At 36.6% G+C, this 14,549-nt stretch overlaps 1 protein-coding gene across 4 annotated transcripts in view; it reads right to left on the minus strand.

Annotated features, from left to right (window-relative positions):
• The window catches only part of ARHGEF4 (Rho guanine nucleotide exchange factor 4), a 121,855-nt gene that overhangs the window by 25,312 nt on the left and 81,994 nt on the right, over nucleotides 1-14,549 (minus strand). For all 4 annotated transcript variants that reach the window (XM_081955134.1, XM_081955133.1, XM_081955132.1 and 1 more), the window contains one exon: nucleotides 12,128-12,261. In XM_081955134.1, coding sequence (XP_081811260.1) covers nucleotides 12,128-12,261 — 134 coding nt within the window. The remainder of the gene's footprint in view (nucleotides 1-12,127; nucleotides 12,262-14,549) is intronic.

The raw sequence follows: 14,549 nt of genomic DNA on the forward strand, positions 1-14,549 counted from the left end.
AAAAATGCTTTCTTTCCAAAAAAAAAGACCAAACCGCACCAACCCACAAGCATTTAGATACGTTCCTTATTTGTGATTTACAGTACAACGTCTTCATAGCATCACCAAGCCACTGTTGAAGTGATTTAAAGCCTTTCCACCTTATTGTGGTTTTGCCATCATGATTGAATTAACTCTAGAAGACACTATAAAATGCTAGTGTGGAAAGAATCTTACCTTTCTCTCATATGAAGCATTAAAAAAAATGACACCAACAAATCTTTAACTCTTCTGGAGACCAAGATAAGGCAAAATGTGTTATTCTTTCTATTCAGTTTATAAGAAACTAATCCTTGTTTCCTTTAGCCAAGGAATGAAGTATAGTAACGGTTGGCATGTCAGTAGTTTGGAAAAGGTCCTTTCTAATATATATATTTTTCTACCAACAAATATTTTTTAAAAGATTTCCCTAATATGACATTATGGCATCTTTATTAGAACAATTACAAAGTACAATAGCTGTGTAGGTATGGTTAACAATGCATCCAAATAGAAACAGCAATGACATATGTTTATAAGATTTTTCACTTAATTATTTTTAATGATTTTTGGGGGGAGTTTCTACAATTTTGTCCTGCTAATACATGGAAATAGTCCCTCATTAACAAATGCATAGGTATCAAGTAAAAAATTATGAGTTATGCCAGTCAAGGAAAATAATCCTCCAATGGTGTCATGCCCCTTTTGCTACAGGAAGAATTCAAGTGGGCTACAATCAAATCCATGGTTACTGGTCAAGATCCTAAGGACTTGGGAAGGACATTCCAAGAATGTGGCAGCAAGAACTGAAGCTGATTGTAGCAACGGTGCAATTATGGATTGGAGACAATTGAAATTGATGTTTCTGTACATAACATTACATAACATATTTAGTCTCTTTCTTCCAGAGCAGATCATTGCCTTGAAAACCGTGAAGATGTAATAATATGTGGGCATGACATATCGTTGGGTGACAAGAGGTAGAGTCACAGACCAGGCAATGGTTATAAGAGATAACTTAACCTGCAGAAGCAATGGGAGTATGACAAATGACTTGGAACACTCCCTTATTTCTTGGATTGCAAAGGTAATGGGACAGAGATGTATTTTAAGACTTGCAAAATTATGATAATGTAATCCTACAATAAAGTTAGAGCTAGTATTTCTGGGTGTGTTTCTTGCGTGGATTACCTCACAAGGCTGACAAGATGGGACAGAATGTCATGTAATTATTTAGAAAGAATAGTTTTTTTGAACTGCAATATAATCTGCTTGGTTTTCCAATGTGCCTTTTCGTGAATGTCCCTAACCTCTTATGCATAACCTGGAAAGCATAGGATAGGGCAGGCTAAAAGCTGAGCCCATGTCAGAAACTATTTATTACATTTTTATTTTCTGATCTCCTTCCAAAAGGCCCTCGGGACAATTAATAGAAAAAATAAAATTAAAAGCAGAATTCCAGTGAAACATACATTTAAAATTTAAAACACATTGCTGAAAAGATACAGTTTTAGCTATCTCAACAGACTATTCAGTTGAAACATTAAAGATATGTCTGAATAAGAAAAAAACCCTAGTCTATTAGAACAAGGCTAACAGGAAGCACATGTCCTCCTTCACTATGAAAGCCAGCTGGGTCACTTTGGCCAGTTACTCGCTCTCAGCTCAATCTATTTTATGGGTTTTGTGCAGAAAATAGGAGGATAAAGGAATACATATGTTCATTGCCTTGAGGTATTTATAAAAACAATAAAGGTGGGATAACAATAAACAAATAAATCAACTAGTATCATTTGCTATAAAAGTGATAGTGAAAAATACAGACATATATATGTATGCATCCCTATAGAATTTTAGTTTTTAAGTACATAAAACAATGGGTACAAATATATATATGGGTGCAATACACACACCCTGTACACACACACATTCACCTAGCTAATTACAAAAAGGCTACCAGAAACAGTTGATAAAACATAATCAGTTTCATCATTCTTCTAATCAACTTCAAAAGGTATTAGTGAAAACATTATGATGATATAAATCAACACAGCCATAGCCACGATAATACTAGAATCCCAGAACCATGATTTTGGAGTTCATTTTTCAACTCCATGCCCAGCATAGAAATCGTTTGCCACAGTATATCTGATAGTTGATCATTCATCTCCAACAAAAAGTACACTTCCTGATATAATTTGATTCTTTGTTAAACAGCTCTTAACATAAAGAAATGCTTCATCACTTCCACTTGAAATCTATATCCTTGTGGTTTAAATCCTTGTTATTTTTTCTGTAAGAATTCTGAACAATTCTGCCCCATAAATGACAGAACTTCAGATACCTAAAGAAAGATGTCTCATTGTCGTCTTCTCTAGGCCATATATACCCAAAGCTTCCAATTATTCCTCATTATCTTTTCTTCTAGGCTTCTTAGGATCTTGATTCTTTTCTAAACACACTCTAGTTCACCAATATTCTTCCTAAAATGCAGTGCCCTAGATGCACATTGTAGAGAGGAAAAATTGCTATCTTACCTGATATTAGATTTTTGCTGAAGCAGCATAGAATTGCATTTCTTTTTTAAAAACTGCATCACATTGGATTTTGCATTTGTTTCTGTTGGAATTCAACTCAGCTTATCAAGATCATTATGAATCATACTATTACCTAAAGAAGTTACTAATTTTCTAACCTTGTGTCATCAGCAAATTTGCTATTTTTTCCATCTTTAATCCACGACATTTATTGAACAGTATGGGGCATTAGAACACAACCCAGAACTAAAACATTCCACACTTTCAACTTTTCATGGAGTTATTGGCATATACTTACTGGGTGTAATTGTTTAATCAGTTCTTCTGATTTATGATAAAATATTTCCCAATTTGTTCTACTAGAATCTCATGGGAGTTTTGTCAAGTGCTTAAAAAATCAGTGCACACTATGTCCACAGCATTTTTATAGTTTATTAAACCAATCACTCTGTCAAGAAAATAATTCAAGTTCATTTGGAATGTCTTGTTTTTGAGAAATGGATACTATGCACTGCTTTCACAAACTGACTGTTTAACAATCTGTCCCAAAATTTTGCGAAACTAATTAATTGGCAGTTATTCAGGTTGCACAGAAACAATCTTTTCACTTCTCCTTTCTTCTGTCATTACATCTATCTCATGATTCTTCAAAGATCAGAGAAAGGATTTCCAAGATGACATCTGCAGGCTTCCTCAAGTTTCTCAAATAGTTTTGAAGACAAACTCATTCATGCAAGCTGCAGTAGGTGCTCCTTACCCATTTATTTACCTTGAATTGCCACTCCCTCTTTTGACAATTGTTTTGCTTAAGTTAATTTAAGCAAAAGTTGTTTTGAACAAAGTTCGTTTTGGGGAAGAAAAGGCAATGTAGGAATTCAAGAATTATATCTTCTGCCAATCTTCTATTATTATCATATCATGTACTCTTAGCACGACCCCAGCCTTTCCTCTTTTTCTTTTTCTTTACTACTGATGCAGGGGAAAACATCATTTTTATACTTTTAGCTTTCCTTGAAAGCCTATATTTCCTTTTATGCTTCAGGATTTTTTTCCCTTTATTATAAGCTACTTGGTGGTATACATTTTCCTTTTAACTCATAGCTAAGTTAAAAGTTTCCTCTGCAAACACAAGTTTCCTATTCTTCTTGCCATGTACTTCCAGTATCATTTCTGAAAAGTGGCCAATCCTCCTGTACTCTCATTAATCTGAGATTACCATGGGACCCCACCTAGTATTTCTCAAAGCTTGATGAAATTGACTCTCCTGAAAACTAATGTGCATCCTTAAATTTCTTTTAAATAGACACCTGTTCCTATACATTTTAAAATGCTAAACACATGCCTGTTTATATTGACAAATACAATTTGTGATGCAGAGCTGAAAACCTTCTTTGTCATTTGGGGCGTGGTCCATCTTCAAGTAAAATTTATTTAAGATATACACCTTTTCAACAGATATTTCATTGTCAGTAAGAAGTAAAACCCACTGACCTTCAGCAGCCCTTTCTTTTAGTAAATAATCATAAGATCATGCTGCAAGGTTCACGCTAGGATGGGTTCACTTTCTGTTTTAATAAAAGGTGAGAAAATTCACAGAGACTTCCCACCTCTTCATAAAAGGAGTCATTTATAAGAAATCAACCTTAAATGAGACGGCAAGTGTTACCTTGTCAGAAAAGAAATGTTTGAAAGTTGACAATGTGATAGAAAGGTCACTGGGTATAAATCAGACTCCAAATAATTACTTTTCTGAAATGTGTTGCATTGTCACTGAAATCCAAAAGCAGTGGTGGGATTCAAATAATTTAATAACAGGTTCTGTTGGTGGGCATGGCTAACCTCGTGGTGCCACAAGGGCCAGATTAATTCTACGGCTTCTGCAGGCCGTAGTTTGAGGATCCCTGCTCTAAGACACCAGCCAAGGCATGTGAGGCCAATAATTAGTGACGGGGAGGGGCAGGGTGGTGCCAGCCAGCAATTTAACAACCGGTTCGACTGAAGTGGTGCGAACCAGTTGAATCCCACTACTGAGTACAGTATGTTAACAGAAAAAGGGAATACAAAACCTTTGGTATTAGAGTTCTACCACACCACCCCGGCCATTGGCCTCCAAAGTCTTTCAAGCAGTTTTTTTTTAACTTTAATAGAAGAGATATTGGTTTATTATATTAATTTTAATCAAAATTCATATTTGTCCTTTCAGTAACAGTAATAAGATGGATAATAACCTCATCTATTTAGATTATATATAAATACCACTCAACCTATACCAGTACAGGGGTGAATTTATTTCATTTTAGAGCCATGACAGCTTAAAAAAACAAAGAAAAACCTGAAGAGTTGAAAATTGCAGTAATAAAGATTAAAAAAGCAAGCTGCAATTACATGACATTTGAAATTATTTATAGTGGATTTAAGAGCAAACAGCACGTTTTGAGATGCTCTTATTGGCAGGCTGCTGAGAGTGTTCAGTCTCTCATTTAGTTTTGCCCTTCAGGTGGGGAAAAGAGTAGAATAGAAGTGAAGGGACAACAGACTTGCCAGACTTGTCACACCAAGGCCTAAGGTACAATGCCAATGTTGGTGTGGTGTTGCAAGGGTTTAAAAAAATACCACAATAGCAAAGATTGGGATAGTGTACTTGAACCATTTCCTAATTTAAACAAATACAACTATAAAGTTCATTGTACCATGAAAGTAAAAAGACATTCATAATCACTAAAGCCCTGGATTTCATTTTTAGAACATAAAGATACAATTCAATTTAAACATTATTTTATTTACAATATAGGATAAAAATAAAATATGCCACACTGCATTGTAAATAGGCCAATACTTCTTCAGACTCCACTGCAAAGTGCAATCTAAGGTTGGTCGTTCAATCAATTCCATTTTGAATTGAAGGTATTAGTCCATGCCTAATATAACCACTCCATACATCTACACTGCGAGCTTTACAGAGCTTGTAGGTCTGCATATATTCTCCCCTTATTAGAGAGATTGCCAGGGAGGACAGACAATTTTTATCTAGGCTTTCTCCTCCAGGACACTAACCCGGTTACCACGCATGCAGTGGCAAAGTTATGTGCTGCTGCAATGTCCATAAGAAAAAAAATGGCTACAGAAGTATAGTTGTCATCTTGTAACAATTATATGGACATCTCTAACAATCTTTGGACCCTTGTATTTACTCCTATACTTAACTGTCACTGCGTTAATTGATTTGCTAGTTGTGCTGAAGGTTTACTGCGCAGGTCACAGTTCTTATCTGCAAGTGATTTAGTGCGCATGCTCCTTCACATTCTTTCTTAACTTTGTCTTCTGATCTTCCATTCGCCTGCCACAGGCACATAGCTTTGCCAACATGCAATTAATTCAGTTAGCAAGTTTTGTATTTTTATTTTCTTTCATATTAAAAATGTTTTTATTAGATCTTGCTTCGGGTTTATTTTCACTTATTTCAAAGGGATGCCAAGATTCACACCTCCTTAATTCAGGGCAGAATTCACACCCTAACATTAACAGCGTTGCACCCAGGTAAACCAGGGAGTGACCCGAACAAGCTGAGAACATGTATGTTATTTTCCACTTTTAATGCCAATACTTTTTAATTATATCTTAATGTCAGTACTTTTTAACATATTGTAAAAACTAATGTGTATTGCTGGTCTTTGACCGTAATAAAGATTTACTTACTTACTTACTTACTTACCACTCTATACATGCAATATACTTTTAGTAAAAGCTCTGTGATAGGATGGTTGACTCATTATCTCAACGTGGAGAAATTAGCCACGAAAATGGGAAGAAGATGGACGAAAGCTTAAGTGTCAGCTCTCCCAAATGCTTCTCTTTCTTACTTTCCTCTTCATATTGAAGATTGTTTTTTATAAAATACCAAGACTTGTATGATGAGCTTATCATGTGCTGCTGGTAACTGAGTGGTGAATATAGAAGTAGCTCCAAGGTGAAGATAAACAGTACTCACCTGTTAATTATTTAGATGACCTGCCAAAGTTGTTCCGTGGCCATTGGCAGGAAAAGGGATATTTATTATTTTATTGTGGTTTTAATGTTGTAAACTGCTTTGAACCTCTGTTAACATTATTATTATTCCTTAATAATGCATAATGAGGAACAAAACAAGGCAGTCTCTACAATTTTTAAAATATAAAATCATCAGGTCCAATGGTGAAAATCAGACTGCAGAGAAATAAATAAGATTTGTTTACTCTCTCTCTACCAGCAATACCAGAATTATGTCTTTCATTATCTTTGAAAGAATAAATAAATAAATACGATATCAGATAAATTCTACTGCAGCACTGTAGTCAAGAAATGGAAGGAAGCCAGTACTGCAAATTTTAGACATTTGATACTTCATATTAGTAGGGTAGAAACTATTTCATAGGAATAATTCATGAGTACATTAGACAATATGCAAGGTATTTTTAAAAATGTCATTTTTCTCAAGCTTGGAAACGTTTTATTAAGTTTGCTAAAAGTTCAAACTGAATTAAGAGACCTTTGTGTCAAAAATGATGAGGATTTTGCAGGCAAAAGAAAAATGATTATTTTGAAGTGAAGAAATGTCACGAATCAACATTTATTTTGGCAATGATATATGATTTCTAAGTTAATTGTGTGATGTTTCTGAATACAATGCTTGTTTTTGACCCCCATCCACCCACCAGGAGCACTCTGCAAGCCCCCCCAAAGCTATTCATACCTCTTTTTTTGGAAAAAAATGGGCCAGTTTTTGCAAAAAATGGGCCCGTTTTTGGGAGGTTTGCAGAGTGCAAAAACTTTTTTTTTTCCTTTTGGAAAGCTCTGTGGGCTTTCAAACTCATGTCGTCATGGCAGCGTCACGTGACATATCAGGATTTTTTTTACCCCCTAAACCAAGCGGGGGCAGAGCCAGCACGTGATGCATCTAGCCCGCGGGCTGTGAGTTTGACACTCCTGTTCATTGTTAATAGTGTGATTTTTTATATACCGTATTTTTCGAAGTATACGATGCACCTTTTTTCCTCAAAAAAGAGGCTGAAAATCTGGATGCGTCTTATACGTCGAATACAGCATTTTTTGCCTCCCGAAGCCCCACCCCCTTTACCATAATGGCCATGCATACTCTTATGGAGGTTTTAGAGAGCTCCTGGGGGCCGGGGGGGGGGCAGAAATGGGCAAACAATGAGCCATTTTGCCCCCCCACCCAGCCCCCAGCAGCACTCTATAAGCTTCCATAAGGTTATGCATGTAATTTTTTTGACAAAAAACACAAAAAGCACATTTTTGTGAAAAACGGGCCGTTTTTTGCTCATTTTTGACCCCTCACCTCCCAGGAGCACTCTGCAAGCCCCCCCCCCAAGCTATTCATGCCTATTTTGGGGGGGAAACGGGCCCGTTTTCGCAAAAAAGGGCTGTTTTGGGGAGGTTTGCAGAGTGCAAAAACTTTTTTTTCCTTTTTGAAAGCTCTTTAACTGATTGATGAGAATTACATTGATCAAGTGCTGTGCCAGCAGAAACAAAGTCTTAGATGCTGCAGATTGTCACTATTTCTCCAGCACATGGATAAATACACCTGGAAACATCTACCTACCTACGTACCTACTCTCTCTCTCCCTACCTATCTACTGTATTTCTCTCCCTCTCTTTCTATTTCTCTCTCTCTATCCCTCTACCTACCAACCTACCTATTTTCTCTCTCTCTCCCTGTCTACTGTATTTCTCTCTCTCTTTCTATTTCTCTCTCTATCCCTCTACCTACCTACCTACCTACCTACACTCTTTCTCGCTACCTACCTACCTACTGTATTTATCTCTCTCTCTTTATTTCTCTCTCTCTCTCTATCCCTTTATCTACCTACCTACTTACCTAACTACTCTCTCTCTCTCTCCTTACCTACCTACTGTATTTCTATTTCTCTCCCTCTCTATCCCTCTATCTACCTCTCTATCCCTCTATCTCTATCCCTCTATCTCCCTCTCTATTCCTCTATCTACCTACCTACTTTTTTTAATAATTTGCCTCTTCAAAACCTTGGTGTGTCTTATACTCCGGTGCGTCTTATACTCCAAAAATATGGTAATAACGCAAATATTATTATTTTAGTAGCTTAGCTTAATATTTGGATATTATTTATTTGGAGAACCAATATGGTGTAGTGGTTAAAGCATCAGGCTAGAAACCAGAAGACTAAGATCTAGTCCCACCTTAGGCACAAAATTAGCTGGATGACCTTGGGCCGATCTCTCTCAGCTGTCATGAGCAAAAAACCAAAACAAAAAACAAGAAACAAACCCAACTAGACTCAAAGCTGTCTGTTTGTTTGCCTGTGTGTGTCTATATTTCTTTAACAATTTAGTAGGTTAGATTTTCTCTAGAACATACATCCTATTTTACTTTATCTTGATTTGTATAATCTTGTACTAAAAATTATTTTACCTATGCAACTCTGTAAGTTTTTTAAAAATTGAAACATTATGAGATATATAACCAGACAGCAAATGAGATTCTTCTGTGAAGTCAACATGCTTGTTGTCAACCTGGGGGATGTGTTTGTAGAAACTAACCTCATCACTGGACAATCTACATGATTATTAAAAAAGCAAAATCCACTGCTCCTGCTAGCTCTGCAAAATAATAAACACCCTTCATTAGAAGTAGAGCAGCAGTTAAGGTTTTATTTGTAGAAAATCCTTTGTTACAAATTAATTTTTGATCTTAAATTAACTGCATTTGTCTGAGTGATTATAAATAGTTTCACAGCATACTTTCAATATGCCAACTGCTCAGCACAGACTAGGTTTTCACAGTACAGCTGCCTTGGTAAGTTTATGCAGAAGGCAAGCACTGTCTTTGTATACCAAAGGTTTTAGAATGAATGGAAGAAAGGAATAATTTCCCATTGTGTCACTAATTTTACTGAGTCAACTATATTATATAGTTTTCTGCCTGGATGGTCTTCTGTAATGAGCAGAAGGACAGAAAGGGGGAGTAGTGAGCTCCCTCCCATATTTGGGCATACCAGGGGTTGTAACACAAATACATACCTATTTCCCTGGCTCAACTGATAAGGAGGAGAGCCTGTGGCTTAGTGGCTAATACATCTGCCTAATATGTAATACAGCCCAGGTTCAAATCCCAGTAAGGGTATGGCTAGCTGATGAGAGCTAAATAGCTTGAAATAAATCTATACTAGTCTCCCTTTATTTATTTATCAGCACAAATACAACACAAACATAGCAAAGGCAACATTAAAAATAAAAATATGGTTTTCTGCCTGGATGGTTTTCTGTAATGAGCCGAAGTGAGCTCCCTCCCATATTTGGGCATACCAGGGGTTGTAACACAAATATATATAGGTGAATAGGTGGGGCCAGCATACCTTCTAGCCTATCTTTTTGAAATCAAATGTTTGCATTGCTAGTTCTTGTGAGGCAATTGTATCAGACATATGGCGGTTGTTTGTTAATGAACATTTTGAAATATTGAAATATTGACATATATATATTTCCAAGCTGCTCAGAAAGACAAAATGATAGTCTACGGGCTATAAATCAATTTCCCAGAACTACTGAAGACTGTCAATATTTCAAAATGTTCATTAACAAACAACCGCCATATGTCTGATACAATTGCCTCACAAGAACTAGCAATGCAAACATTTGATTTCAAAAAGATAGGCCAGAAGGTATGCTGGCCCCACCTATTCAGAGAGACCTGGGAGGAAAAAGAGGTATGTTTCATGAACACCAGTTGCAGAATTGCACCTTACCTTCCTGACTGGCACATCCCTCACTGCTAGGACAATGTCAGAATTCTTTCTCAATGAATTCTATCAAATAGAATTAGATGGCATGTTTTAGCCACTATTGGAAACCAAGCCAAGGCCTCTGGGTTTTTGGCTTTAGCACAATATATGCATTCAGCCACTGTGATTTATAAACCATGGATTATGTTAGGACTAAATGTAAACTCGCTCACTATGGCTTGTTCAAAAAAAAATTCACGACTTACAGGACTCATAAATCTCATATTTAATCAGAGAAATATAGCTTGCACTCATAAAATCTCTAGGTAATATCACAAGAATTTCTGTTATTTTCCTTTTATATGAAGCAAGAATGACTTAATGCATCTGTCAGCCCTCAGGCTGCCATCCAGGGGGACCCTGTCCATCACCATGCCCACCATGCAACACTGCCACGTTGATGTTGCCTCTCTGATGTCGATTGAGCCTGTAGCTGCATGTGGCTCTTCTACCCGGGTGCAACTGCCTACTCTGATGTAACTCTTCTACTCAGGTGCAACTGCCTACTCTGATGTAACTCTTTTGCTCGGATGCGGCTAACCAGGAAGGAGGCTATGATGACACTGAGTGGGGGTGTGACTGAGGGTGTGGGCCAGGTGATTGGTGATGGTGGGTGGGTGTCATGTGGGTGGAGCTGTGGGTGGAGCTGGGTGGGGTAATGGTATATATATGGGTGATGGTGTTAACTTGGTTAGAACTGACTTCGATTTGATTACCTTGTATCATTGTCATTTAGTGCTGGTTATCACGTAGTTTGTTAGATAGAGATAAAAGTTTTTCACCAAACAAACTGAATCTCTGTTTGTATGCAACGTGAACGCCGGAACGTGACAGCATCAGCTGTGTATAATATTCCCTGGTCATTTTCTGAATGTACAACTTAGATTCATTCTAAGGGATAGCTAAGCACCTTAGCACCTTTTTTGAAGTAAATCTTCCATCAGAAAATATCAAAGTGTTTAGAACTCTTTACCACGCATCTACTGGATTGCATCAAACTCACTATAGACCAGTAAATTAATTCAAAACAGGCCATTAATTGGAGATGATGATCATGATCATGAAACAATCATTTTAGGTCAGAAAAATGCTAAGTTTACCGATTGATTCATATTATCTTAAAAACTGACTTTCCTCCACTCGCCAATCCAGGAATAAGGTCATAAACTGAGACTTGCTTTTCAAACTCCTCCCAGAGAGATGAGTCCGATAGAATACAAAATGTCCTTTTTTGAAAAGTTATCTGTTACCTACTTTACATGGCAGCAATTTGTCCCCTAGGGGTCTTTCACTCCAACCTTCCGAAAAGTTAAAAACAGATCAAATCAAAAATTGTTAATGTTACTTCCACCAATCATGAGATACGTTCCTGCAGTTCTTCAGAATATAAGAAAGCCAAATGAGGCCCTTGACTCCCTTGAACTTAACTTCTTGATCTAAATGGATGATACTTCATTATTAAAAGACTGCTTTATAATTGTTGACATGGGCTCACTTGAAGATTTAGACATTTATTGCTTTAGCAATGTGGAACGCTTCTCTCCCGGGAAGTGTTTTAAGCATTGTTACTAAGTATTTTCTTTTTGAAGTGTTAATGATATGGATGTTTAAATCTGCTTTCAATTTCATAAGGATATTGGTCTATACTTTTAAGCTGCAATTTTAAGTCCTGCCATGAGAAGAGTTAAGTGTGTTTTTAGAAAATGCACTTAACATTAAATGTGTTTTATTTGCCTTAGTTACTAAAAGCTGCAGTACCTCATTAATAGCAAGTTGTTCTCCTCCACCACCTGGGTGGCCATAACGATGACTTGAACTTCGGAAATCTTCATATAAATCCTCTTCACTCCCAATGTCATCACTGGTTTTCTCTAATGATCCATCAGCAATTACTAAAATGACAAATACAAACATATACATTTGTTTAAGAATGTTGGCTAAATCAGGATGGAAGTATTGTGATTAATATATTGAAGTCATGAATATAAAAACTATAAATAATCAATCTATACGTTTTTAAAGTTTAATTTAAAAAAAACAAAGCTATAATTTTAGGGCTATGAAATGCTTTAGATTTGAAGGAAAAATGTTGCAAAGCATGTGCCCTATCACAGTAGAATCCCAGGAAGAGGCACGTTTATCTTCAGGAGTTGCAGAATCCAGCATGTTTCCCTGTCAATAATTTATAAACAGATCTAATAGAAATATTTTACAGAGGTCTGGTGAGGAAAGTGCATTAGCTATTACTCCTTGGAAAAAGGATAAAAATTTGGAATCTATTCTACCATAGCATGCATTTTCTCATAATAAATAAATTTCTTCTAAGGGTACTTCTGCTTCAGCAACATTTCACCCCAATCCCACATATAACAGCTTGAAACCAGACATAATTATACTCCCATCTGCCAATCTCAAAATGCAGAGAATGTACAACATCCTGAACAATCAGTGATAATCTCTTTTCTCTCCCGCCCCACCAATGACAGAATACAAAGACCTATTTCTGACTGGAAAAATAAAATAAATTGCAACTGAACTTCTCCTTTGTCTGTATTTCAGCATACGATAAGTGTCGGTGTGCAATCAGGTGATTTGTAAAGAAAAATATTAAGAAGTTGTTATGACTGAAAACTACATGGAGAATGGTCAGTCTCAGCTGTGTGTAACAAAAACATTGAGATCCTTTGCTGTCATTTCTCTGTTGCATTAATTATAACTACTTCGTGGCCCCCCAAAACATTAGTAAAGGTGGAAATTTAAGTTCATAAGTAATTTAAAATCAGGCTTTCCCAAATAATTGCGACCATCACTATATGTTTCTAGGCAGCTGAATGATAGTGGTAGGAGACAACTAAGTTTTAAACCATCTATTGAAGTTACAAATTCAACAGGATGCTAATCTCTTTGGGATAGTTGAATCTTGGAGCCAAAAGTAGAATGAGAAAGAAGCTCCTGCCAATTGAAAACAGATTGCCTGTACAGTATGTGTAGACAGAGAAATTCAAAGAAAAATATATACTTTTCTGTTATTTTAATACACAGGATAGAATAAGAAAACAAATCACTCTCTAAAATAATTGACATTGTGAGTGCTATCGGGTGCAGAGAAGATTCCAAAGTGGAGCAAAGCATTAGCACAAAGTACCCAAAGCGGCTAGTCCATTAACTGGCCTTAAAATAAGTTGCAATCTGCTAAACCCATGGACAGTAACAGTACATGACCTTAAAAGACTGTTATTTGGAGTATTAAGATGTTACAACTGAGAAAGGGTGAGAAACAGTTGCTCAGCCCTGCCCTCTCATAGTTGGACAGGAGACCACACATTTCTCTTCTTTTTCAGTTCTTGCCTCAGTGAAAACTTTTGTTGCATACCAATCATCCCAATTCAGTCACAGAAGCATCATAAAGTACTGAAAGATACGTCCATTTGAAATAGTAGGAAAGACACTGCTAGTTAATATGGGCAACAAATGAACCTGAAAAAGTAATAGTATAACTAAGAAAAAGGCAAGTTTGTGGTTTCTGTTATAAGAAGAAGCAAATATTTCCTGCCTATACATTGAACTCCATCCCCACCCCCACCCCACCCCCATTTGCCTACTCATTCTTGATTCCTGGAATCCTTTTGGGTCTAGATATCTCATTCTTTAGTTTGTATTAACGCCTTTCATTTATTTATGACAACACAGGCTTTCAAATGTTTTAAACACCAACACAGTGATGTACAAAGCAACATCCAAATACAAATTGTAGCATGACAATGATACTGAGATGGATCAGAAGCTGTGTAGAAACAACAGAAGCTTTGTGCAAAGATCAACAGCACAATGGAAGTCACAATTGCTAATCTATGGTGATAGATTGGGAGAAGTTAATCTCAATAGATTAATTTTTCACACCCCCTGTTATCATTGCATTGACGATGTAAAAAAGATGTGGAGATTCTAGGAAGAGTGCAGAGAAGAGCAACACAGATGATTAGGGGACTGGAGCCTAAAACATATGAGGAACGGTTACAGGAACTGGGTATGTCTAGTTTAATGAAAAGAAGGAAGAGGGGAGACATGATAGCAGTGTTCTAATATCTCAGGGATTGCCACAAAGAAGAGGGAGTCAAACTATTCTCCAGCTTGCCTCCGGAAATTGTGAATGCCCCAGCACTGGAAGTCTTTAAGAAGA

This window comes from Natrix helvetica, assembly GCF_964273705.1.
Source record: "Natrix helvetica genome assembly, chromosome: 5".
In the NCBI taxonomy this organism is placed as follows: Eukaryota; Metazoa; Chordata; class Lepidosauria; order Squamata; family Natricidae; genus Natrix; species Natrix helvetica.